Here is a 27,165-nt window from a genome sequence, read left to right as displayed (position 1 = left end):
GCCTTCTGTAGTGCTTCTGGGTCAAATGTTGTTGGCACCTTTTATAACTGGATGTATCGCCAAGGATTACTTTGATCAACTGTCACAGCACATTTTTAAAATTATGGAAAGTGTCCAAATACACACACACACACACACACACATGCACACACACACATGTGCACACACTCGACTGTGTTTAATGGACACACCTCAGCATAAATACAAATTCAGTGACAGCATATTGCATTAATTACTCGGGTGGCAATGAAAGTGAAAACCCAATGAAAGAAAGAAAATGAAAGGGGGATTGGTTAATTTTGGAACAGAACAAATCAGTGGATTGAAAAATTTATATAACAGGTGCTGGACATCGGGCGAGTTAAAGGCAAAAACTGACTGACATATAAAAGCAGCCATTTATTAGGCTTGGCCCCTGTGATGAGTTTTTTTTTCCTCTTGTGAAGTTAAGTTCTGAGACAACATTCAGATTCTTAAAACTAATAAAGTCATTGGTGATAAGCAATCAGTCATATGATCAAAGATCACTGAACAATTATGTGGATCTGGTTAGCAGTGAGTTAAATGAATGACGGAGGGAATTGTGTACATTACATTATTGTAATGTCCAAACTAACTTCCCAAATATAATAACCAATAAAGGCAGGCACATGTTAAAAGCAAGTTTCAAAGGGGTGAAAATTAACCCATATCATCTCCTTTTAAAAATAGATGTGAGGAGATAGGAAAGATTTGAGTTTAAGTACAAAAAATAATTAAAATAGTTTTGCTGAGGGTATTTCTGGTGACTAGGGAAGATCGTTGCAGGAAATATATCAGATTAGTACGTTTTTCTTTTAGCTGGGGAGAGGCAAAGTCATGCCGTAACCAATTCTGGGACTCCTTCACGTACTTTTATTTAAAGATGAGGATTATGTAATTATTTTTGGCTGACCCCTTGAAAATCCAAAAGGCCAGGGTTGGGTGGGCACAGATCATTAGTTGAAGGTCCCTGCAGCATAACATGTCACATGTTTGTATAATTATGTAATAATGTAATTGTTATATATTTAATCAGATTTTAAGAGCTGATCACATTTATTTGATGGTGATGCCATTAGTGTGCGTGCTCAGGCTGCTGTTTTATTTTCAGTTTTGTATTCTGCAGTGCAGAGAGAGCAGCTCTTCAATAAAAATATTGTGTTTGTTTGAATCAATATGTGCAAACTACATCTTTATGTGTAATACCCACAAACCCCTAACATAGTTAGGGCATTACAGTAATGTAACCATTTTGTTCCAGAAAGCTGACTGATGCCAATGAGCCACGCTGACATAAGTTAGAAATTTACACTTTCTACCTCCTGTGCTCACCTCTCTTTGTTACAGATGCAAAAGGATCACAACAATACATGCATATAAGGTCCTGAGGGGTCTTGACAGGGTGGATGTGGGGAGGATGCGTCCACATGTGGAAGAATCTAGAACTAGGAGTCAGTGTTTAAAAATAAGGGGTCGCCAATTTTAAAAAGAGATAAGGGCCTGTGTTTTGTATCTATTGTGCGTGTGCATTCAGTGGACTCAGAGGTGGGCATAAAATGTGCTTCTGGCTTCAATCGGCCGTAGTACGTAATGGGTAGTACGGTGGCACAATGGTCAACACTGCTTTCTCACAGTGCCAGGGACCTGGATTCTATTCCCAGCTTGGGCCACCATCTGTACGTTCTCCCTGTGTCTGCATGAGTTTCCTCCGGTGCTCCAGTTTCCTCCCACAGTTCAAAAGATGTGCTGGTTGGGTGCATTGGCCAAGCTAAATTCCCCCTCAGTGTAGCCAAACAGGCGCTGCAGTGTGAAGACTAGGGGATTCTCACAGTAACTTCAGGCCCAATTCCCCCATTGTGACCCGCAACTTTTCTTGCGTGTCGGCCATTACACGGGATTAGCGCATGCGTCGGGAACGCATGCCAGTCTCCCAGAGCCGGAGAACAGTCACAGTCGAGACCACGCTGGTGGGAAGAGAGGTAAGTCATTTGAATCTTTATTTAATGTATTTTAAATATATTTTGCATGTGATTATTGGGCCCAGCATGGAACTTGCTGGGCCGATAACATCTCCCACCCCGCCAAGAGTACTTCATTCCGGCAGAGTTTAGAGTAGCTCCTCACATTCGGGGAACTAGCGGGAGACCCCCTCCCCCCTGGAATGAAGGGGGAATTCGGGGACCCGCAGGGGGTCAGGCTGTGGGGAGTGGTGCCCCTTGGGCATGGGCACCCTGGCAGTGCCAGGCTGTGCCCCCTGGCACTGCCCAAGGGGTAAAGTGCCCATGCCCAGAGGGCACCTTGGCACTACCCATCGAGCATCGGGGAGTGCCATGGGAGTGGGGCCTATTGTGGGAGGGGCCTAGGGGCGATTGGTGGAGTTGGGGGGTCCTGCTGCCACTCTGCATGGGGATCGGTCTGGGCTGGAGGGAGGGCAGCAATTGGGGTGGGCTTGGAGGGGGGGTAGGTAGTCTGCCGGGGTGGGGCCTGCCTCCTGGGGAGGGGGGGGGTGGCGTCTGACCCCAGGTGGGGTCAGCGGGGGGGTCTGCCGGAGTGAGGGGTGTGGGGGGAATCGCCACTGCTGGGGAGGGGGGTGGGACTGGACATCGGGACGCTCTTGGGCAGGTGATCAGGGCTGGCCCAGGAATTGTTGTGGGGGCCGGGATCGGGCGTTGGGAGGTGGGGAGGGCGGTGGGCTGGTGGGGCAAACAGGGAGACTGCCAGATCAGGATCACTGCGCATGCGCAGAGTTCCAGAACTGTCAGACTCCGGTGCGAATAGGCTCCCCCCCTCTCCTCCACCCCCTCCCCCCCCCCCATCGTTTTTAATGATATTCACGATTGTGACCTCTGATTGCATACAGTGGGGAAGCTGCACTGAAAACACAGTCGTGATCAGAACAGCTTTCCCACTAATTCAGCACATTTCGGAGAATCACCCCCTTCATTGCATTGTTAATGTAAGCCTACTTGTGACACTATAAAATAAACTTTATTTCATGCTGACTGGCCAATTCATGGGCAACCAGCATGAAATGTGCTCTGGGAAAGACGCAGCGCTGCTGAGGAGTGTGTGAAGAGGGTGGGCACCCAGAGAAGCGAGGGTGTAAGCTGGTGCATCTCATGTGCTCCCTAAGGAACACTATGAAATTGTCTCAGGGAGCTTCAGACCTGTGGAAAATACATCCCGATGGAAAAACAGCAAACAGTGCCTAGGCAGCACAATCAAACACAAAGCTCAGTTCCCAGACACCTTTTTAAATCTTATTTCAGCCCTGATATTTCATTCTATCCTAGATTGAGGATGCAGCTAGAACGTAAAAGCCGCCTGACCAATCGGCCCATCCACCAACTGTAAAAACAGACTTGCCAAGTAAAATTGCTTCCAATTGGCCCTTTACTGGGCTAAATTACCTGCTGATTGCCAGCAGCCGGGTTTCCAACTCTCGTGTGTGCCTGCCGGCTGAAATACTACCCGAGGACTAGATTATATCAGGACATGGGCTTGGCGTCTCCTAGCCTGATCTCACATGCTTCCAGGTTGGGTGTCCGCTCTCCCGAGCAATGAAAATTCTGGCTGAGAATAAGTTTTTTCTCTGAGAGGATTGAGAGTCTTTAGAACTCTGTTTCCCCTGCCTTTTGAGGAATCGAGTCTTTGAATATTTTTAAGGCAGAGCTCGATAAAGTCTTGATAAGCAAGGGGGTGAAAGGTTATCAGGGGTAAACAGAAGGTTACAATCAGATCAGCCATGATCTTATTGAATGATGAAGCAGGTTTGACGGGCTGACGGACCTACTACTGCTCTGAATTCATATGTTTGCATGAGTTTCCTTTCTCCAAGAACAGTCGGATTCCAAAACATGTCTAGCTTCCGAACTGACCTTTTCTATAATAAAACTACAATATAAATGCAAGTTATTATTTTGGTTTTTAACAAACCAAAACCAGACAGCAGCCACATGACCTTCAAGTAAACTCATGGGCAGGGAGCGTCCAGCCCACCATGGCAGGACACAGCATGGGGATACGGTGGGACAGGCTGTGGGGATGATAGGTGGCCACTGCCCACAAACTACTACTTTCGATGAAATAGTTGGTGTACCAGATTTGACCAACCCTCCTTTCTGAAGCGTTAGCTTTGTTTCTATCTCAAGTATAATTTACATTGGTTCTGATTTGTGTTAAAGAGAAGTCATAAATCTGGAATCTGAGAGGCCATTCAGTAAATTGGGTTTTTTTTCATTTAAGGTTCACCAGAGGGATCATAACAGTATGTAAGATATGATAATGACGCTCATAACTATATACTTGTCAGCAAGTTTTTAAGCATTTCCACATGTAGTGCGGGATTTTCTGCTCAACCACTGCATGTTTCGTGGTGGCGTAGGCAGCCTGCCATTGACCAATGGCAGGATCGTCTGGCCCTCTCATTGTCAATGTTGAATGTGTCATTGGCAGGGCTGAAAGATCCCGCCAGCATGAACGGCTGGAGAATTCCAGACATATTGAATGGTTTAGTGCAATTATTTAATTACTTATAGTTAATTATATTAATAACAGCATAAAATACCTTTGGACACAATAATGCATTCTTTTTTCATAGAATAAGTACACTTATACGTGAGGGATTATAGCTTGCAGGGATTTGGTGGAGAAGTTGGAATAGAGAAGGTTAAGATGGATTTTGTTAGAACTGTTTAAAATTCAGAAAGGGTTCAATATTGTAAATAAAACAAAACTTTTTCCGATTGGCTGAAGGGTTGATAACCAAGAAGGCACCCATATATAGGGCGAGACTCTCTGGCCTCCTCTCAGCGTTTTTCTCAGCGGCACGTTGTTTGCCGGCAGTAGGATCTTCTGGTCCTGCTAGTGTCAATGGGAATTACCATTGAAGACACCCCATGCCGCCCGGAAACTGGTGGCGGGGATGTGCCACCAGCAGGACCAGAGAATCCCGCCCTCCTGAATGGCCAGATAATTCCAGTTAAAATGATTGGCACAAGAACCAGAGGTGACATAAGATTTTATTTTCATGCAATGAGTGGTGAGGATTCAGAATGGTCAGTATGGTGGTGGACACAGATTCAACTGGAGCCTCCAAAAGAAATTTGGATGGTTGTAGGAACAAAAATTGCAGGGTTATCAAAAAAGAGCGAGAGAGTGGAATTAACTGGATTGCTCTTTGAAAGAGCCAGCACAGACACAATGGGCCTTTTACACTCCATTACTTTATGATTCCCATCTCAGCACTTCCAAATTATTGGCACGGAACAACATCCAACATCGGTCGAGGTTGTGAGGATCATCAAGACCATGTAATCGCTGCCTGTTTAAGCAGAGTTAGAATTCTGAATAAACTAATGCTTCACAACAAAATATTTCAAAAGGAAATATTCATTTTATATTTTTCTCTGCCAGTTAAGTTCTAACATGACAGTCCTCCAGAGTTAACTTAATGAGTTTGACTTTTTCTTAAAACGTACTCTGGATAAAACAACGGAGCTGACACTGCAGCCAGAAATGGAGGCTGTGGGTGGTCTATGCATGGGAAAGCTCACACTGTAAGAGAGGTCACCCACCAGGTGACCTCTGTGTCATTAGCAATCTTAAATGAAAGCCTGAGATTGAACTTTTAAAGGGTGATATGGTCCAACTAAAATAAGATGCTTAACGCTAACTTTCCTTGTATTAAGTTATAATCTGCAAAATTGATGGTATGGCAAGTCTGGTATGCAGACCAGGGAGAGGCCCCGCTATCTTTAGGTATTTACTGTAACAATATTTAAATGCATAGCCTGTCATGCATTTTGTCTGCAACGCTTTATTTACTGACTGCTCAGGTACATCTGTAAGAAGTCTCACAACACCAGCTTAAAGTCCAACAGGTTTATTTGGTAGCAAAAGCCACTAGCTTTCGGAGCGCTGCTCCTTCGTCAGGTAAGTGGGAGTTCTGTTCATAAACAGGGCATATAACAGTGGTTCCCAAAGGGTGCGGCGCGCCACACTGGTGCGGCAAGAGAGGATGGCAAGTGTGGCGGGAAGATCCAAGGACAATCAAAGAAACATTTAAACATGGATTAGATATTTTTCCAAAGTGATTGTTTTATACTTTCTGGATGTCCCATGATCATATTATAAAGTAGTTGTGTTCTATGTTATGAATCAAGCACTGCTGAGAGTTGTTTTTTTTTGTTTTTGAATGTATTTCTTATCAAAGGGGCTGGATAGGGTAGAGGTGAAGAGATTCTTTCCACTTAGAAGGGAAACCAGAACTAGAGGGCACAGCCTCAAAATAAGGGGGGGCTGGTTCAGAACAGAGTTGAGGGGGAACTTCTTCTCTTAGAGGGTAGTGAATCTCTAGAATTCTCTGCCCATTGAAGTGGTGGAGGCTTCCTCGTTGAATACGTTTAAATCACGGGTAGATAGTTTTCTGATCGATAAGGGAATTAGGGGATATGGGGAACAGGCAGGTAAGTGGAACTGATTCGCTTCAGATCAGCCATGATCTTGTTGAATGGCGGGGCAGGCTCGAGGGGCCAGATGGCCTACTCCTGCTCCTATTTCTTATGTTCTTATCAATACAAAATACGGTGTGGTGTGAGCAAATTTTTATTCCGAAAGTGCGGCCCAGTGAAAAAAGTTTGGGAACCTCTGGCATATAAAGACACAAACGCATTTTACAAAATAATGGTTGGAATGCGAGTCTTTACAGGTAATCAAGTCTTAAAGGTACAGACAATGTGAGTGGAGAGAGGGTTAAGCACAGGTTAAACAGATGTGTATTGTCTCCAGCCAGGACGGTTAGTGAGAATTTGCAAGCCCAGGCAAGTCGTGCGGGTTACAGATAGTGTGACATGAACCCAAGATCCTGGTTGAGGCCGTTGTCCTAGCTGGAGACAATATACATCTCTTTAACCTGTGCTTAACCCTCTCTCCACTCACATTGTCTGTATCTTTAAGACTTGATTACCTGTAAAGACTCGCATTTCAACCATTATTTTGTAAATTGAGTTTGTGTCTTTATATGCCCTGTTTGTGAACAGAACTCCCACTTACCTGACGAAGGAGCAGCGCTCTGAAAGCTAGTGGCTTTTGCTACCAAATAAACCTGTTGGACTTTAACCTGGTGTTGTGAGACTTCTTACTGTGTTTATCCCAGTCCAATGCCAGCATCTCCACATCAGGTACATCTGCTCAGAGGACTTCCTAAAAAAAAATCAGGTGTCTTGTTTCATATGCATTCTTTATACTCAAAAACAACAAAATACTGTAATACTGTCTTATAGTGGTCAAGATCTCACATGTAGCTGGATAATGTGAAGATTTTGCCAATCCAAATGTTATAGAATATAAAATAGAATATACAGGTGTCAATCAGATGCCAGTCAGTCATGTCAAATAAACATTGGCAGATGATTGCCTACATGTTGCGTTGAGGGACCAGTACCCTGGCATTGTGGAAGTGTAAGTTCTGCCACTCACATTACCTGTTACCGCTACAGGTTCTGGAATAAGTTTGCTTCTAAAACACTGTGCAGAAGTAAGATGCATGCAAGTTAAAACAAATTGCATCAAAGCTATTGCCTGACAGGTAATCAGAAAATGCAAAATATCAATCTTATTGACATAAATGTGCTTATTGTTCTCTAATGGATTGATGCTAAAAGCTTATTGAACCCATTTTGAACTAATTTGAACTAATGCCCTCAGGCTAAAGCTCAAGCGGCAAGAGAAAAGTCAATGTGAACGGTTTACACTGGAAACACTTTTTGAGCACAATTTTCTTGTGACACAAATAGTGACACCATAAATCACAAAGTAATCTGAAACAAAATCCCATGTTTGCTCCAAAAATTACAACAAATTACAACATTATCATGGTGGCTACCAGTGGACTTGCATCCAGTTTCTAGAAACTGAAAGGTTCATCTTCATTATGAATCAGTTAACGACAGGTCAGCTTAGTCATTTTGTTAGCCCACCTGCATGTACGTTATGTATATATAGAGTCAAAACCCTCCTGATCGCCTACAGTTCTGTATTTCTGTTGGGGCAGGTGTTTTTCTCACATTCAGATGCATGTGTAGGACTGCGAGAAAACTGTCAGTCACTGTCATATTCAACCAGACAAATTTAATGTTCTACATTGATATAAAATAAATAAGAACTGATTTAAACCATCTGTAGCAGTTAAACAAAAACATTCTCCCTTTAGCAACGTATTCTTTCAAATCTTTGCACATTAGATCCCGAGATCCAGTTACATTTCCAGGACAATGAAAATAGAATTTGCAATACCAATAGATTTATGCAGTTGGTAATATGCTAAAATCTGGAGGATTCTATCTCACGGCTTAATCGTGGTTCTTTGAAAGGAAGCAAAATACTTTGTTTTCTGGCTGTTTTGATTTATTCCTTACATTCCCATTCTAAAGTATAGTGGATTATTTTCAGTTCATTAATCAATAAACTGGGAGTAATGTTAATGATATTACTTGACCAGTTGTCTGTCCAGACTATTCATTTATTTTGTTACTGTACGATGAAAATTTGTATTAAATAAAAATTAATAAAGCAGACATTGCAGAATACTGGAAACTTTCCACTTGTGATGTTGGAAAATTTATGACACAATTAACTAGAATGGTTCCACGGATGGAGGTCGGGTTGCAACCGTCTTGGGACAGCTGGGAGTCAACCAGAATTGGCATCAATCTCCCACAGGCCAAAGAAATCATTCCAGGAGATTGGAACACGATGGCTTCTTTGTCTGCCAGTTCCAGTCTGCACATGTGCCCACAACATCAACTGTGAAGAGAGGAGGCGAGGCAGGGAGAAGCTCCCTTCTGGGTTTGTTTGGTCTGTGACATGTTTTAGCAGGTAGCTGACACTACATGTAGAGGGCCTGCATCCTCAGTGTTTTGACAGATGCCAGGAGGAAAAAGCTCCTGACTGTTTCCAAACTAAAGTCATTGAGGCAACGTGGGTAGTGCTTTGAAAATAATTCCATTTACTGCTGCTCTGCCTATCTGACCAGCCCATGATATCTTCCTGCAGCCTATGGCTATTCTCCTCACTATTTACCACCTTTGGTGTAATCTGCAAACTTCTTGATCATATCCCCTACATTTAAGTCCAAATCATTAATGTACACCACCGATAACACGGGCTGCATCATGGAGCCCTACGGAGCCCACTGAAAACACACCTATTAATCTATAGAATCCCTATAGTACAGAGGAGGCCATTTGGCCCATCGAAGCTGTACCAACCACATCCAATCCAGGCCCTATCACTGTAATCCTGCTAATCCCCCTGACACTGGGGTCAATTTAGCATGGCCACGCATCTTTGGACTGTGGGAGGAAACCCACGCAGACACGGGGAGAATGTGCAAACTCCACACAGAACGTGACCCGAGGCTGGAATTGAACCCGGGTCCCTGGCGCTGTGAGGCAGCAGTGCTAACCACTGTGCCACCATGCCGCCCCAACAAGAACATCACTTTTCAACTGTTACTAAAGTGAAAATATTTAAAAGTGGTTTTGTGAAGGATCATTACATGGAAACAAGAAATTCTGTAAAGCCAAACATGGATATGGAACAAAAATATATTTAGGTCACAGATCTGTAGTGAACATGTTGATAAGAGCAAAATAATTTTAGCCAGTCACATGACATGATTCCACAGCCATGACTGATTTCATGCTTAATATGGAAATCAATGAAAAAAATCCTTTTCATAGAATTAAAGAATTATACAATGGTTGTAGCACAGAAGGCAATCTGTGCCAGTTATCTGCAAGTGCAATTCACTGAGTGCCACTCCCTGCCTCTTCCCTGTAGCACTGCCAAATTTCCTGCTCAGATAATGATCTAATTCTCTTTTGAAGGCCATGATTGAATCAGTCTCCAGTACACTCTCATGCATTCCAGACTCTAACCACTCACGTGAATGTAGTTTTTCCTCATGTCACCATTACTTCTTTTGCCAATCACCATAAATTAGTGTCCTCCGGTTCTTGATTCTTCTGGATTTCCACTCCAACTGACGAAGGAGCAGCGCTCCGAAAGCTAGTGGCGTTTGCTACCAAATAAACCTGTTGGACTTTAACCTGGTGTTGTTAGACTCCTTACTGTCTTGATTCTTCCACCAATGGAAACAGTTTTGCCCTGTTTACTCAGTCCCTACCCATCATGATTTTGAATAGCTCAATCAAATCCCTTCTCAACCTTCTTGTCTCCTCGTACTTCAGACTCAGCTTTTCCAATCCATCTATGTAACTGATGTTCCTCATCCCTCGAACTATTTTGCTGAAACATTTCTGCGTCCATTCTAATGTATTTGCATCCATCCTACAGTGTAGCGTCCAGACCTGGATTCATTAACCTAGTTGTGGAAGAATTAGTGGCTATAAAGGTTTATCAGAATTTATTGGTTACAATGGCTTGCAATAGCTGTGGTATGATCCCACCTGGAATTACCTGTACAGGGAATTCCCACTGATCCCATCAAATTTCACAGGGAACAAAGAGGCAAGGATTGTAGGGTCTTTAGCAGTGTAGTTTGGGGCGCTGGCCTCTATATTTCCTGTGGGATAGAATATTCTGATTGGCTTGCAAGGGGCGCTGCTTGAAATCTGCTCTACATCTTCCATTTACTGATCCATTTGTGTAAAATAATTCTACCAAAATATAATCTTCACCCCATTTAAATATCTAACCTGGAAAAACACATCATGAACATACCAGAGAATGTGAAGCAGATAATAGAATGCCATGCACAACAGTTGCACAATTAAAATAATATATTAAAAAATACACCCACACCATTCTTGGTTTTCACCACCATAATGCAAAGGGAAGTTAGATTACGGGTCAGTCAAAACAAAGGTTTTATTTGGCTCAGGATTAGAAACCAAGCTAATTGGCTTGGTTTCATTTATGTGCAGAGCCTTCCTTTCTTCATGTTCAGGTTGCAGGAGTGAAGTCAATATGATTGCAGGCAACAAGTGGAAGTAAGTGTAATATAAAGTAGTAAAAAATATGCATGGTAAATTTAACCTAAATGTTGAACTCAAGCTTTCTGTGCCTCAGTGGGTAGCACTTTTGGCTCCAGGTTCAAGTCCCACTCCAGAGCTAAAGCACAGACATCTAGCCATACTTTCCAGTGCTTGAGGGAGTGCTACACTGTTGGAGGTGTCATTTTTCAGAGGAGATATGAAAGTAAGGCCATATCTGCCTGTTAGGGTGGATGTAAAAGACTCCATGACACTGAGTTATTCCTGGTGTCTTGACCAATATTTATTTCTCCATCAATATCACAAAAAGAGATTATCTGGTTGTTGTCACATTGCTGCCTGTGAGAGTTTACTATGTGCAAATCAGCTGCTTCATTTCCTTCATTACAAAAGTGACTACACTTCAAAAGCACTTTGTCTGAAAAGCATGTTGAGATATCTGATGATCATGAAAAGCAGTATATAAATGTATGTCCTTTGTTCTTCACTAAGTGTGGTCCCTTTTCACACCACTGTCCATAATCAGCTTCATTCCAGTTAAAATAATGCTGAGTGATGTGAAGGGCAGAATATGCTGCTCTGGGACTAAGTCCTGTGGTGTGGATGGGAAGTTGGAGGGACTCCCGCTGCAAGGTGCAGCAGGTAAAGCTGCCGAATCACACAATGATCAGCTCACTAATTATGCAGCTGTAAGCTTCATGTCGAATCTCGTGATGGGATGAGCAGGAAGTTGTCACCTCATTGTCATGGTCCTGGACAACCATTCAGTCTCGGAGCCATGACCTTCAGAAACCGTGAAAATGTTGAGGGGAAGGCGACAAGCTCCGGCCCCCCTACGCCTCTTTCCAAGGGATAGCTGCAGGAAGCCCTCCTCTCAGACCATGGTGGCCTGGAGGAGGTTGCCAGGGTGGTCAATGCCCATACGGTTCAAAAGTAGACCAGCTTGCAGTGGATCAATGATCGCATCCAGTTTATTCGGGTAAATGAACATTCTACTCATTCCAAATTCACATCAGCATTGAATTTCTGGTACTCTGCCAGCAGTTTTGTTGTCAGTCCCAAGTTGCCTTTGTGAAGGTGGTGGTAGGACGCTTTATCAAACCATTGCAGTCCATTTGGTGTTGGAACACCCATCATGCTGTTTGGGAGGAATGTCCAGGAATTTGACTCAGCGACTATATTTCCAAGTCAGGATGGTGAGAGGCTTGGTGGGGACGTACAGGTGGTGGCGTTCCCATGTATCTGTTGCTCTTGTCCTTGTTGTCCTGTCTGCTGTACTGCAGGGAGGGTCAAAATGCAGGCATGCAGTGGTAGTCAGAGATTCAATAGTAAGAGTCAGGCACTTCTATGACCGCGATTGAGACTTCAGGATGGTCTGTTGCCTCCCCGGTGCCAGAGTCAAGGACCTCTCTCAGCGGGCAGAGGGCATTCTGAAGTGGGAGGGTGAACAACCAGTAGTTATAGTCCATGTTGGAACGAACGACATAGGTAGGAAGGAAAATGCAGCCCTGAAAATGAGTTCAGGGAGTTAGGAAGGCAGCTGAAATGCAGGACCTCCAGGTACTCCCTGTGCCACGTGGTAGTGAGGCAAGAAATAGGAAGACAGCGCATCTTAATAAGTGGCTTGAGAGTTGGTACAGGAGGGTGGACTTCATATATTTAGATCACTGGGATCTCTTCCACGGCAGATGGGACCTGTACAAAAAGAACGGGTTGCATCTTAACTGGAAGGGCACTAACATCCTAGCAGGGAGATTTGATCATGCAGTTCAGGAGGATTTAAACTAATAAGGCAGGGGGTGGGATCCACAGCAGTCGGTCAGAGAGTACAGAGACTGTGGACAACTCAGTGAAAGGGTTCAGAAAGGCTAAGAGAAATAAAACCAGGGACAGTGTACAAAACATAACAGGGCAGATGGTCTGAGGTGTGTTTGCTTTAACGCAAGGAGTATGACAGGTAAGGCGGAATAATTAAAGCTTGGATTACTACATGGAATTATGTTGTGGCAATTATGGAGACTTGGATGAAAGAAGGGCAAGACTGGCAGCTTAACATTCCAGGATTTAGATGCTTCAGGCGAGATAGAGAGGATGGGGGTGTTGTTTTACTGATTAGGAAGAATGTCACAGCTATACAGAGGGAGGACACCTTGGTGGGATCATGCAGTGAGGCCATATTGGTAGAACTCAGGAACAGCAGCGGTGCAGTCACACTGTTGGGGTTGTACTACAGACGGCCCAACAACCAGCGTGAAGTGGAGGAACTGATCTGTCCGCAGATTATGGGAAGGTGTAAAAACAACAGGGTTGTTGTGATGGGGGATTTTAATTTCCCCAAATAGACTGGAATTCCTTTAGTGCCAGGGGCTTGTACAGGGCAGAGTTTATTCAATGTGTCCAAGAGTGCTTCTCGAGTCAATATGTAGACTCGAGAAGGGGCTACCTTAGACCTGGTTCTGGGAAACAAGCTCGGACAGGTGGTTGATGTCTCAGTGGGGGACCATTTTGGGAACAGTGATCACAATTCTATAAGTTTCAAGATAGTTGTATAAAAGGACAGAAGTAGTGCAAAGATGTGCTGGTTAGGTTGATTGGCCATTCTGAATTGACTCCAGTGTCAGTGGAACCAGCAGGGTAAATATGTGGGGTTACAGGAATAAGGCCTGGGTGGGATTGTGGTTGGTGCAGGTTTGATGGCCAAATGCCCTCCTTCTGCACTGTAGGGTATTTATGATAGTCCCCAGAGTGAAAGTACGAAACAGGGGGAAAGTTAACTACGACAGTATTAGCCAGGAGCTAGAGAATGTAGACTGGGGGCGACTGTTTGATGGTGGATTCACATCCGATATGTGGGAGTCTTTTAAAAGTCAGTTATTAACAATTCAGGACAAGTATGTCCCTGTAAAAATGAAGGATAAAGATGGCAAGGTTCAGGAACCCTGGATGACAAGAGAGATTGTGAGCTTAGGGAAAAAAAAGGAGGTTTACATAAATTTCAGGAAATTGAAAACGGATAAGATTCTTGAGGAATACAAAGATAGCAGGAAAGAGTTTAAACATGGACTTAGGAGGGCTAAAAGAGGCCATGGAATGTCCTGGGTAGGCAGGATTAAGGAGAATCCCAAGGCTTTTTATGCATATATAAGGTGGAAGACGGTAGCTAAGGAGAGTGTAAGTCCATTCAAGGACAGTGGAGGGAATTTGTGTGTGGGGCCAGATAAGATGGGTGAGGTCCTTAACGGTACTTTGCATCAGTATTTACAAAGGAGAAGGATGTTGTGGATGGTGAGTGTAGAAAAGGAGAATGCTGATATTCCAGGACATGTTGAGATAAAAAGGGAGGATGTATTGAAAGTTCTGCAAACATTAAGGTGGACAGGTCCCCAGGGTCAGGTGGGTCTATCTGGTCTATCCCAGGAGGATTGTCAGAGGACACAGCAGGATATAAATCGGCTGGAGACCTGGGCCAAAAGATAGCAGATGGAATTTAGCCTGGACATATGTGAGGTAATGCAATTTGGAAGGTCTATACAAAAGGAAAGTATACAGTAAATGGTAGAGCCATTAGAAATATTAGCATACAAGAGGATTTAGGCATGCAGATCCACAGTTCCCTGAAGATGGCAACTCAGGCGGACAAGGTGGTCAAGAAGGCATATGGCATGCTGGCCTTCATCAGTTGGGGCGTTGAGTATAGGAATTGGAAAATCATGTTACAGCTGTATAAGATTTTGGTTAGACTGCATTTGGAGCATTGTGTACAATTCTGGTCGCCACCCTACTGGAAGGATGTTGATGCATTGGAAAGAGTGCACAAGAGATTTACCAGGATGTTGCCTGGTTTGGGGGATATGGACTATGAATAAAGGTTGAACAAACTTGGATTGTTTTCATTGGAGTGTCGGAGGATGACAGGGGACCTCATAGAGGTTTACAAGACAGGCTTGGACAGAGTGGATAGACAGTCTATTTCCCAGGGTCGAAGGGTCAGTTACTCGGGGGGCATAGGTTGAAAGTGAGGGGCGGGGGGAGTTTAAAAAAGATGTAAGGAGCAAGTTTATCACACAGAGGGTGGTGAATACCTGGAATGCACTGCCGGAGGAGGTGGTGGAAGCAGATTCTATAACAGCGTTCAAGAGGCATCTGGACAGATACATGAATAAGCAGGGAATAGAGGGATATGGACCATGTGGAGGCAAGAAAATATTAGAGAGGCACTTGTGTTGGCAGAGACTTGGTGGGCCAAAGGGCCTGTTCCTGTGCTGTACTGTTCTTTGTTTTTCTAGATGGAAGTGGTCATGGGGTTGGAGGTGCTGTCCAGGAATCTTTGCTGAATTTCTGCAGTGCATCTTGTAGATAGTACACACTGTTGCTACTGAGTGTCGGTGGTGGAGGGAGTGGATGTTTGTGAATGTGGTGCCAATCAAGCGGGCTGCTTTGACTTGAATGGTGTCAAGCATTTTGAGTGTTGTTGGAGCTGCACCCATTCAGGCAAGTGGGGAGTATTCCATCTTGCTGCTGACTTGTGCCATTGTGGATGGTGGACAGGCTTTGGGGAGTCAGGAGGTGAGTTACTTGCTGCTGTATTCCTAGCCTCTGACCTACTCTTGTAGCCACTGGGTTTATGTGGCGAGTAAGTGGAGTTTCTGCTCAATGGTAGCTCCAAGAATGTTGACAGTGGGGGATTCAGTGATGGTAACACCACTGAGTGTCATGGGGTGGTGGTTAGAGTGTCTTTTATTGGTGATGTTCATTGCTTGGCATTTGTGTGGCGCGAATGTTATTTGCCACTTGTCAGCCCAAGCCTGGATATTGTCCAGATCTTGTTGCATTTGAACATGGACTGCTTCAGCATCTGAGGAGTTGAGAATCGTGCTGAACATTGTGTAATCATCAGCCAGCATCCCCACTTCTGACCTTATGATGGAGGAAAGGTCACTGATGAAGCAGCTGAAGATGGTTGGGCCTAGGACATTACTCTGAGGGACTCCTGCAGAGATGTCCTATCATGTACATGATACATACTGCTGCCACTGTATATTGGTGGTAGAGAGAGTGGATGTTGGATGTTGAAGATGGTGGATGGGATCCTATCAATGGTCCGCTTGGTCCTGGATGGTGTTGAGCTTCTTCAGCGTTCTTGGAGCTGCACTCCTCCAGGCAAGTGGAGAGTATTCTATCACACTCCTGGCATATAAAGTTTATTTATTAGTCACAAGTAGGCTTACATTCACATTGCAATGAAGTTACTGTAAAAATCCCCTAGTCACCACACTCTGGCGCCTGTTCGGGTACACCGAGAGAGAATTTAGCATGGCCAATTCACCTAATCTGCACATCTTTGGACTGTGGGAGGAAACCGGAGCATCCGGAGGAAACCCACGCAGATACGGGGAGAATGTGCAAACTCCACACAGACAGTGACCCAAGCCAGGAATTGAACCCGGGTCCCTGGCGCTGCGAAGCAGCAGTGCTAACCACTATGCCGCCCTGGATTCTCCCCCCTTCCAATTCTTATTGATGGTGCTTAGACTTTGGAGAGTCAGGAAGTGAGTAACTCACCACAGAAATCCCAGCATCTGAACTGCTCCTGCATCCACTATGCTCAGGCTTACTTCATCTATCTTCATGCCAGTTTCTGCCAGAGATGGGCTTGGACATACACTCCATCACTGTAGCCATGGGTGAGCTTTGCAATGGCTATGCAAGAGGAAGACAGGGACACCTTCACCTCCCTTCAAGTGTCCCTTCTCCTCAAGGAGTTAGGGAGGGCACTCAGGCACCCAAAGGTGGAGCATTGTCAGACGAACACCCCAGGGATTCCCCGAAGATTCTCCAAGGGCGTCCAGACGTTCACAATCCTCTCTGCCTGCCCATTAGCTCCAGCTGCTCACGCCGAGGAGGATGCACCTGCTCCTTAGCAGGAGACCTAACACAGGCTGGGACCCTCCAGGATGAGAGAGGTACAATTCAATTCTCTATTTCAGGGATTTTTTTCAAACAAGCAGCATTTATGTGGTTATGCATTGGTGATCCTTCACTCTCATCTTGCGAACATTGCTGAAACTCTAATGTTAATGATGATACTGAAGAAAATTCAAGTCTCGTTTTGGCGGATAGTGGGGGGAAACCAATGCAGAAAACCTCCAAAGAGATGGTCTCACACACACTCAAGTCTCCAAAGAAATGATCATACACACCTGAACCCTTGTCAGCTACAGACCTCTGTGGCATGTCTCTCAGATACCTGCATACTGTTACATCACCCAGGTGACAGATGCCCTCCTTACAAATGCTGACTACACATTAGATCACAACTGATGGGGCATCATGGGCTCAGATGGCATTGCATTTGGTGCCAGGAGTGGTCACGTGATGACCCTACAGCACCCTCAGGCAGAAGGAGATGATGCTGCCAGGAGAGGTGCTCCTAATGCACCCTTTGGGAAGAGAACCTCCCTTCTCTCCCTCATGAGTGCCAGGCCTCCCAGCTCCCTTCTTCCATCACCTGTGATGTAGTGGAAGGCTTTGGCACAGACTCTCCTTCTGGACATCTAGCAGCCTCAGTGATGGATGCCATGGCTGTCTGAAACCTGTCTCCATTCCTGATTCCACTAGTTTTAATTTGGTGGGAATCCCATGTCCATCCCAGTTGAAGACTGACCCCCATGTAACTGAAGTTATATTTCTGGTGGAGATAGGTTTCTGAGTCCCTAAGAATTACTGCCTCCTGTTTCCCATCTCCAACAGTTTAATCAAACTCTCTTCACCTTGCTCTCTCTTCATTTGTGCCTCCTGACATGGACAGTTTATCTTTTCCCCACCTTAATCAAAAAGACATGCCATGAACTATGACCTCCGATTATGTGGTACAGCACAGTAGAACATCACACTATGGTCATCATCAACTGTCCCTGATTCAAGGATGACATCTACTCATGGTCACAAGTTTCTGCCATGGTCTTCACGTGACTGAACAGGCTGACCCTTGACCCACAGATTTCTGGGCACAGCGTCCCATGGTGTAGTGGGATATGGAGTGCAGAATTTGCTTTCTTTTCTTTCCTTCTCTGCCGCCATTCAACCTCATCATTGAGATGCTCTGACTCAAAGCAAGATGCAGCTTGATGGCCAGTTGTAGCCATTCTGAACCACTAGTAGGAAGCATCTCCTAGTCATTAATGTTAATGCTGCTGCACTTTAAGGAGAGCTTTAGAGTAAGCTTGAAGAGTTTTCTTTATTGTCCTCTGAAATGTTGGTCATTTGAGAGTTGAGAAAACAGGAGCTGGTGAGGGCAAGGGTTTCAGCCATTCAAAACAGAGTTCAGTCTATCAAAATTTATTTTGCAGGAGATTTGCCTGATTGTTCTTTGTTCAACTGCACAAACAAAGAAAATTACAACACAGGAACAGGCCCTTCGGCCCTCCAAGCCTGCACTGACCATGCTGCCTGACTGAACTAAAACCCCTACCCTTCCGGGGACCATATCCCTCTATTCCCATCCTATTCATGTATTTGTCCAGACGCCCCTTAAAAGTCACTATCGTATCTGCTTCCACTACATCCCCCAGCAGCGAGGTTCCAGGCACCCACCACCCTCTGTGCAAAAAACTTGCCTCGTACATCTCCTTTAAACCTTGCTCCTCGCACCTTAAACTTATGCCCCATGGTAATTGACTCTTCCACCTTGGGAAAAAGCTTCTGACTATCCACTCTGTCCATGCCCCTCATAATCTTGTAGACTTCTATCAGGTTGCCCCTCAACCTCCGTCGTTCCAGTGAGAACAAACCAAGTTTCTCCAACCTCTCCTCATAGCTAATGCCTTCCATGCCAGGCAACATCCTGGTAAATCATTTTTGTACCCTCTCTAAAGTCTCCACATCCTTCTGATAGTGTGGCGACCAGAATTGAACACTATATTCCAAGAGCGGCCTAACTAAGGTTCTATAAAGCTGCAATATTACTTGCCAATTTTTAAACTCAATGCCCCGGCCCATATGCCTTCTTGACTACCTTCTCCATCTGCGTTGTCAATTTCAGTGACCTGTGTACACCCAGATCCCTCTGCCTGTCAATATTCTTAAGGGTTCTGCCATTTACTGTATATTTTCTTTCTTTATTAGCCCTTCCAAAATGCATTACTTCACATTTGTCCGGATTAAACTCCATCTGCCATCTCTCCGCCCAAGCCTGCAACTGATCTATATCCTGCTATATCCTCTGATGGTCCTCATCACTACCCGCAAATCCACCAACCTTTGTGTTGTCCTCAAACTTACTAATCAAACCAGTTACATTTTCCTCCAAATCATTTATATATATTACAAATAGCTGATTCAGGAATTATATTAGCATTTGTTCAGTAGTCAGCCCATTGAACCTGGAGGATGCAGTGGAGGCATCGCTGATGGAATCTCTCTTGCACTGCTAATACATAGTGCAGGTCTTACTGTAGTATAGGAGTGTGCTGACAACAACTGCTTTGTACACTAGAACTTTTGTTTACTTGCAGAGGTCTTTGTTATCAAACACATGTTGTAGCAATTTGCAGAAGAATACCATGAAACCACTTTTGTCTCAGTATTTTTGATGTAATCATATTGACAAAGAGATTTGTGCTAAATTGGATAAGACTCGAAAAAGAACCGGGGATCATATTGTGTAATACGTGATTCACCAATGCCTGCTTATTGTGTCGCAGCAGCATATTAAATCTGGTTTCCTAGTGTTTTACATTATTATTGAGCACAGTCGCTGCTACTGTACAGGCAGCACTGGCTAGCTACATGCATCGGAAGGGGGCTCAATACTGAAAGTGGCTGGCATTAATTAAAGGCATCCTGCACCTATTAGAGGGGAAGTACATTTTGGCCGCAAGGAATAGGGGAATCATTTGAAAACTGATCGTGTGCTGATACTTTGAGTTAAGTAAGGCTGAACATACAAGATAACATGAACCATTTTCTGAAACTGCACCCAAGATCTTGTTTGACGGCATGAGGAGAAAGAGGGATATCTGACATCCACTGAGAAGCAGACGCCCCTTCAGGAACATTCTCAAGAAATACCATTGTGGGAAATAGTGGTGAATATCAATGCAGGAGTATTCTTCCAAGAACATGTTTGCAGTGTAGAAATGAGTTATCAAGGTGAATGAGCAAATCTTCCAATGGTCTATCTTACCAACAAACCCCAATCAATGTTCAATTCACTACACCCCATCACCCATCTATCAACAATCTCTTTTAAGCATTACTCAATCCTAGCATTCCTATATTTTACCATAACCTCACACATTTAATACTGTTGCAAGGCATTCAATCACAACTCACAGACAGCAAGAACTCTTCAAGTATGACAGCCACATCACTAAACATATTACAGCAGACTTACTGATACGCACATTTAACCCCTTTCTTGCAGGAGAAGGTATGCCATAGGAGGCAGCAGTTACAACATACAGGAAGAAGACACATGTGCCTGGATTTTTTAACCTCCGTGGAGGACACAATGTTGACTATCAAGGGAAGGAGTATCACTGAGGCTGAGTGGCCACTTTGAGGCTGAAGCTATAAATGATGAGGCTACCTAATATCTGCATATCTAATTCTTTTCTCCCAGGACATTTCTCCCACATCCTTCAAATTCTCTGACTTAAAAGCAGCAGAGGGTGAAGTATACATTTTGTACTTTTTCCTCTCCCTCATCACAGTGGAATGTATGTCCATTTCTCCTTTCAGACACTCACAATCTGTAACCTTCCAAGTCAGTGAAGAAAGAGAAAGAAGAAAGTAAGGAGGAGGAGACATTGCCATTCAATCTTACACTCAGCCACAAGCTCATATACTGACCCTGCACATAATTTAAGGTTAGGATAGAGATGGATCTACATGTAGTGAGATACCAGGTACAAGTGCACAAGAGTAAAGGCAGAGCAGAAAGGATGCCAGCGAGCTGGAGGATGAGGTCACACACTCATTGTGCTGGAAAAGATTAAGCTGAGGACGACAGTGGACCAGGCTACAGGAGAAGGATGATGGGTGTACATAAATAACTACTTGGTGTACTGGAAAGTCTGGCAGGAAACCTACATTTAATGTTCAGGAGCTCAAAGGTGTCTATCACCAACTTGGCATAAGTTTCCACAGTCCTTGGAGCCTATCTTTATGAATGTGAAGGTGATCACCTCCAACAATCTGTCATTATGCAGCATCTTATAGTTGTTGACAGTTTCCATTGCAGCACATCCAGCTTCCATCAACAAGTCCCAATGTTATTGCAGAAGCTCAGCCTGTTGCCATCTTGACTTCCCTGTTTTGATGACACCTCAACCACTGCATACAACCCCCCACCCCACCCATGTCTCCAAGCCCACCAGCCAGGGTCCAGCAAAATTCTGTCCATTGTGCTTCTATATAGTGCTACAGTTTGATTTGATATTGCAATTGTTTATATGTTCTATATTCACAAAACAATAACTAGCTCTTAGACTTCCTGCATGGAATTTCCCACAGCCCATTCTTTAGTGCTTTGACAAAGTGTGTATGAAACGCCCAATTACATTGTAAACTTGGCCCACATGTCTGAAGAACATACAATTCATATTGTGCTGTCTTCATAAACTACTTACAAATTGACTTAATTCTCTTTCAAAGTTAGTTTCAAAATGCCCTCATAAAAGAAGTGCCTACTTTTTTTTATTCTTTACTTGATTTTCTGCATATTTTTGGAATCAGTACAATTGGTTGTAAGTTTATTATTTACACAAAGAAGCATATTCATCTCACTTTGCAGATTTCTCCTTGCAACATGCCAACCCACAACCAAGATCACCATTGTGAATCTTCTCAAAGGACTCTTCCAATGTCGATCTATAAAGGGTGTACTCAACCTTTGATTTTACCTAACAATATGAATTTCCCCGATAATGTGCTTCTTTACTCAGCAACTGCCCACTACTCAGCATCTCTTTTCATAGCTAAGTTAGGATCTGAAAAATGTTAAGTGGAAAACTGTAAATTATAGCAGTGTCTAAACTTCTAAGTGAACATTTTGAGACCTTTCAACATGACCGGGCCCGATGAAATGCAACTGTTTTTTATTCTATGCCCATGCCCATTTTTCCCACAACCTAAATCAAAGTCAGTTATACGTCTCTGTGACCAAGACCTCATCAGCAACCCTACAGCTTTTGACATGGTCAATTTTATGATTTTCCTTCATTTTCTTCTCTTTGTCACAGTTGAGACATGAAGGAATATATATGTGTGTGTGTATCTATTATATATATATATATTTATCATCTGGATTACTTTATAAAGACATTTTTTGTGCTTTTTAGAATGGACAATTTCTGAGCTGACAAAATGGATCCAGCTGGTCACATGCTGGCTTTTGGAAGCTTCTGAGCTGTTTCAAAGTGAACAAAGGCTAACACCTCAAACATCTGGAACATGACATTCTTTGCATCAAATGGACATTGCAGCCTAGCATACAGTTGGTCTGCTTCAGCCAACTCTGAACAAAGACAGTCCTTCTCAGATCCTAATCTCCAACAATGGTGCAAAGGCCTAAGCATCAACTGTTCTAACACAATGGTTTCAACAAGACAACCTCATTTAATAACCCAAAACCAATTTCACATGACCGAGACTTGGGCCCTTTGACTTTCTTTAATTATACAATCCATGGACTGTCAGTTGCTGTACGGCCTCCAATAAGAACAGGATTTCAGCCAACAGCCTGTGCTGTCTACCATCAAGCATGTGGCCGTCATCATAACTGCAAACTGCTGGAACCTTGGAACTTGTGCATCCAAGATTAACTCGATCTATGTGCCTTCTCCTATTGTGAAAGTCTCACTTCGGGAAAGACCGGATCACCCTACCATCAGCCAACTTCCCCTCTGAAGGGACATTTCGTTAGACTGTTGATTTTTAAAAGCCTAACTTGTATTTTATTGTGGCCGTGCCCTGAACCCTCTTCCTTTTTTCCTTATCCTCCATTTATTGTGCGAGTGAAAGGGGTGGACACTGTGAAACCCCACTCATGTGTGTGTGTGTAAAAAAAAAGTCCTTTTTATTTTATCTTATCTCGAGTTTACTGTCTAAGTTATTAATAGAGGATGTGAACATTCCAAGTGTAAGGATTGGGGAAAATACGCCACCAATTATAAAGGGGGAAATCAGAATAAAAAACAGTTTCTGTTTATGGACAGAGAGAGAGTGGAATTCTAAGAAACTTCATTACAATCTTGCAATAGCTTCATGGTGACATGACTGCAATTGATTTGAATGGGAGATCTGAAGATGCCTTCAAAATGTGGACTGGAGTCAAGCAAGGCTGTGTGATAACCACCATATTATTCACAATCTATCCAACAGTGCCTATTCTCCTCATCAAAAAATAATTGCACTCTGTCAGTATTAAATGCTCTCTGGATGGAAAACTCTTCAACGTCAGTCGCCTCCCGTGCCAAAACATAAACTGACTACCACAGACCTAGTTTGTAGATGATGGAGTGACATTACCCAGTCTGTACCAGATTTGCAAGCCACTCTCAATCTATTCAATTCCACAGACAAGAAACTTGACCCTTCCTTGAATGTTGCCAAAATGAAACCCATATCAATCCAGACCTGCTCAGCCTAATATTCCATATCCCACATAAGTTGAAGAAGAAACTCTGGAGTGTTTTGAGCACCTCCCATACCTGGGAGGCCACTGCACTCAAAAAGCCACCATTGACAAAATGGTCCAACACCAGATCAGCTGTGCCAGCTCAGCCTTCTACAAACTATGACAGTAAGGCCAGAATTTTACTGGCACACTCGCCCGAGACTCATAAGATCGCGCCCGAGGCTAACGGAGAATGCCAATCCCTGCAGAATCCCACTTGTCGCTGACTGCCAATCAGAAAAAAATTACATCATTAAGGTACACATTAAAATACAATTAGCAGATTTGCAACCAGAGTCAAATGGCCCTTGCTATTCACCCACTTCCCCAGCAGGGTCTGTATCAGGTGGGCTTTGGTATAGGCCCTCACAAGCGAGGACCTGCATGTTGAATGTCAAAGGTTGAGGAAGCACTACCAACTCTTCAGCAATGAAAGGCAACCACCCCCCCACGCCCCCATCACAATACCCAGGTTTATCCCCACTGAGTCTGCCTCCGCCCTCAGACCCCTCAATCAGGTCCCGTTCCCCCTCAGCTGCCTTATATTAAGTTGATCTTTCTCTACATCCTAGCTATGACTGTAACACTATATTCTGCACCCGCTCCTTTCCTTCGCTATGTACGGTATGCTTTGTCTGTATAGCACGCAAGAAACAATACTTTTCACTGTACACTAATACTTGTGACAATAATACATCAAATCAAAGATACCCCCGCAGCCTCCCTTCCACCTCAGACCTTCCACTCAGCCTCCCTTTAGCAAAGCACATTGGCAGTGTCAACATAGCACTGCCTCTTGGCACTGACACTCTGGTCTGTGGCACCTTGTGCCCCAAGGAAGCTCAAGGAGGTAGACCAGTAGCCAATTTCCCCTCTGCTGCTGCCATCTGCAGAGGAAGGGTGTTGGGTGGGCTCGGGCTGGGGACAAGGAGTTGAGCTCGCCACTCTCAGCTGGAATGGGGGTGTCGTGGTTGGACTGCCCCTTCTAGCCCTGGCAGATCTGAAGATCATCCCGGGAATGGTGATTTCAGGCAGCCCTGTAATCAATTTCTACCTCCCTTTCCTGTTAGTTGTCCAAATTTTGAGGTGGCCAGGTAACTTTAATCTCCATGCCCCCTGTTCACCTGGCAGGATTTAAAATCATTGCAGCACTCCATTCTGCAGCAAAGAATTTCCTTTCTCCCTATCAGAAGATGCAGGTGAGATCACAATGCTTTGAAGTCCTCTGACACAGAGGAGAGGTCAATTTCATATGGAGGAGGGGAGGGTGAGGAGTTCCATTCTGCCAGCTGTGCACTTAGCCCCATTATATGCACACAGCTTTGATTTGAAGTTGCTGAGGCTTCCCAGCAAGCAGGAATCATTGACACCCTCTCTATTGCACTTAAAGCCTTTGATCTGTAACAAATTCAATGTGCAGTGCCTCATAAAAGATTCAGCTGTTAGACCAAGGGATTTCTACCAACCTCCAGCCATTTGTGTATATTTTGATTTCCCTTCACCGTACGTGAATCTCTTCTGCATTTTGTTTCTTGTTTTTGTTGTTTTCTCTCCCCCTTCAAGTGAGGCCAATACTGTACTGAACTTGGTTACAGATGTGTCTAACATTGGAGATGTAGGGATTGTTAAACAGAACTTCTTAGTATGGAGGCTTTTGTACAAGAGTAAGGTCTAACAGCAAGGGTTAAATAAAACCTTATTCCAATTGATACTTTTAGACATTTGAGACAGGCAGTAATTTCCTATTATTTAGCCTTATCGCTGCCCTTGTTCATTGAGAAATAAACAGTGAATAAGGCAATGTTTTCCAGACAAAAAGTCAAATATAAATATGTTTTGTATGTTTAATTATTAGTCAGTGCTTTTGTATAAGCCCAGTCAAAGCCTTGTTATTACCATTAACAGAAAATAAATAATTTAATGTGTTTCTGGCTTTCTAACATGTTAACATTCGAGGTCACATTGTTTAAGATCTCCACAGATATCTGAGAGTTTATTTATATTTTTCTCTTTGTTTCTCTAAATTGTTCTGGCAGATTATCTTTGAAACTCTTTTAGAGACAGATGAAGAATGTTTTGGTCTTTTCCATAAACAATTTTAGAATAAAGTTTGGGGACAGAGAGACGCCAAGACTTTTTAAAAAAGCAGGGATAAGAATCTTTCTAAGCAGATTCTCAAACTAAATCCACCTTCAAACCATCCAGTGCAGTCATTAAGTGAGGCTGCAAGCCTCATTGCCATTCAGCTTTTCAACTTCAAATGCTGTCAGCTAGATTCCCTAGGCCCAGGGAAGCCTAGCAGCTATATCAGATGAGGGTTTGGTGGATCCAGGAGGTGAGAGTGTCTTTACACCCACCTCCTGGAACCAGCATACCTGCCTTAGGAAGTGCCACTAAACTTTCATAGAAATCATGGAAACTCTACAATGCAGAAGGAGGCCATTCAGCCCATCGAGTCTGCACTGACAACAATCCACTCCAGGCCTTATCACCATGACCCCACACATTTACCCCACTAATCCCTCTAATTTACACATCCTGGGACACTATGAGCAATTTAGCGTGGCCAATCAACCTAACCCGCACATCTTTGGAGTGTGGGAGGAAATCGGAGCATCCGGAGGAAACCAACACGGACATGGGGAGAAGGTGCAAAACCCACACAGACAGTGACCCAAGCCAGGAATCGAACCCGGGTCACTGGAGCTGTGAGGCAGCAGTGCTAACCACTGTGCCACCGTGCCGTCCCATGATGTTCCTCCACAAGTCTCTGAACTTGCCCACAGGCCTGCAATTGCACTGGGTGGCATGGTGGCACAGTGGTTAGCATTGCTGCCTCACAGCTCCAGGGACCCGGGTTCGATTTTGGCCTTAGGTGACTGAACTCTAGCACGTTTGTCAAACTGGTTTAGCAGGTTTATACTCTGTACAAGGAAGTACCTGTCTCAGTGGTGCTTACTATGCAAATAAATTAAAATTCGGTGAAGGGACAGTGGCCTCGCAGGAGTTAGTCCAGCTGCTGAGGTAGAGATAGAAATGTAGTTTCAAAGGGAATGGAATTAATGTTTGAAAGAGAAAAAGATCAGAAGATTGGTGGTGACAGATTTTCCTTCTTCCCAAACATTTTGATCCGCCCTCCCCCCACCCCGGTCAACCTCAGATTTGCCGATTCTCTGCCCTCAGTTTCTCCTCAAATTCCAATGATTTTTAAAGGCAAGGGATTCAATCTTCTTGGTAAATCACTGGACATCACCATTGCTCCACTGAAACTGACAGCAACTCCTGGGCCTGAATCTTTTGCTTGTCGGGTGCAAATGAATGATGGGCCAGAGATGGGCCACAAAGTGTGCTTCCAGCTACAATCTGCCCCATAAGGCGAATTTGCACTGGCTGGCCAATTATCAGGCAGGCAAGGTGAAATGTATGCTGAGAAAGACTCAGCTCTGC

The 27,165-nt window shown here is 44.1% G+C and overlaps 1 protein-coding gene across 6 annotated transcripts in view; it reads right to left on the bottom strand.

Moving 5' to 3' along the window:
• Positions 1-27,165, bottom strand: part of fbxl7 (F-box and leucine-rich repeat protein 7) — a 293,470-nt gene that overhangs the window by 33,461 nt on the left and 232,844 nt on the right. The window contains exon 1 of one of the 6 annotated variants that reach the window (XM_078240658.1): positions 25,185-25,228. The exons of the other annotated variants lie outside the window; for them this stretch is intronic. Within the exon in view, the coding sequence (XP_078096784.1) occupies positions 25,185-25,194 (10 nt within the window). The 5' untranslated portion in view covers positions 25,195-25,228. Of the gene's footprint in view, positions 1-25,184; positions 25,229-27,165 lie in introns of those variants that run through there. 6 annotated transcript variants of the gene reach the window in all.

The sequence above is a fragment of the Mustelus asterias genome, chromosome 2 (genome assembly GCF_964213995.1).
Source record: "Mustelus asterias chromosome 2, sMusAst1.hap1.1, whole genome shotgun sequence".
In the NCBI taxonomy this organism is placed as follows: Eukaryota; Metazoa; Chordata; class Chondrichthyes; order Carcharhiniformes; family Triakidae; genus Mustelus; species Mustelus asterias.
This window is presented reverse-complemented; position numbering and strand designations above follow the sequence as displayed.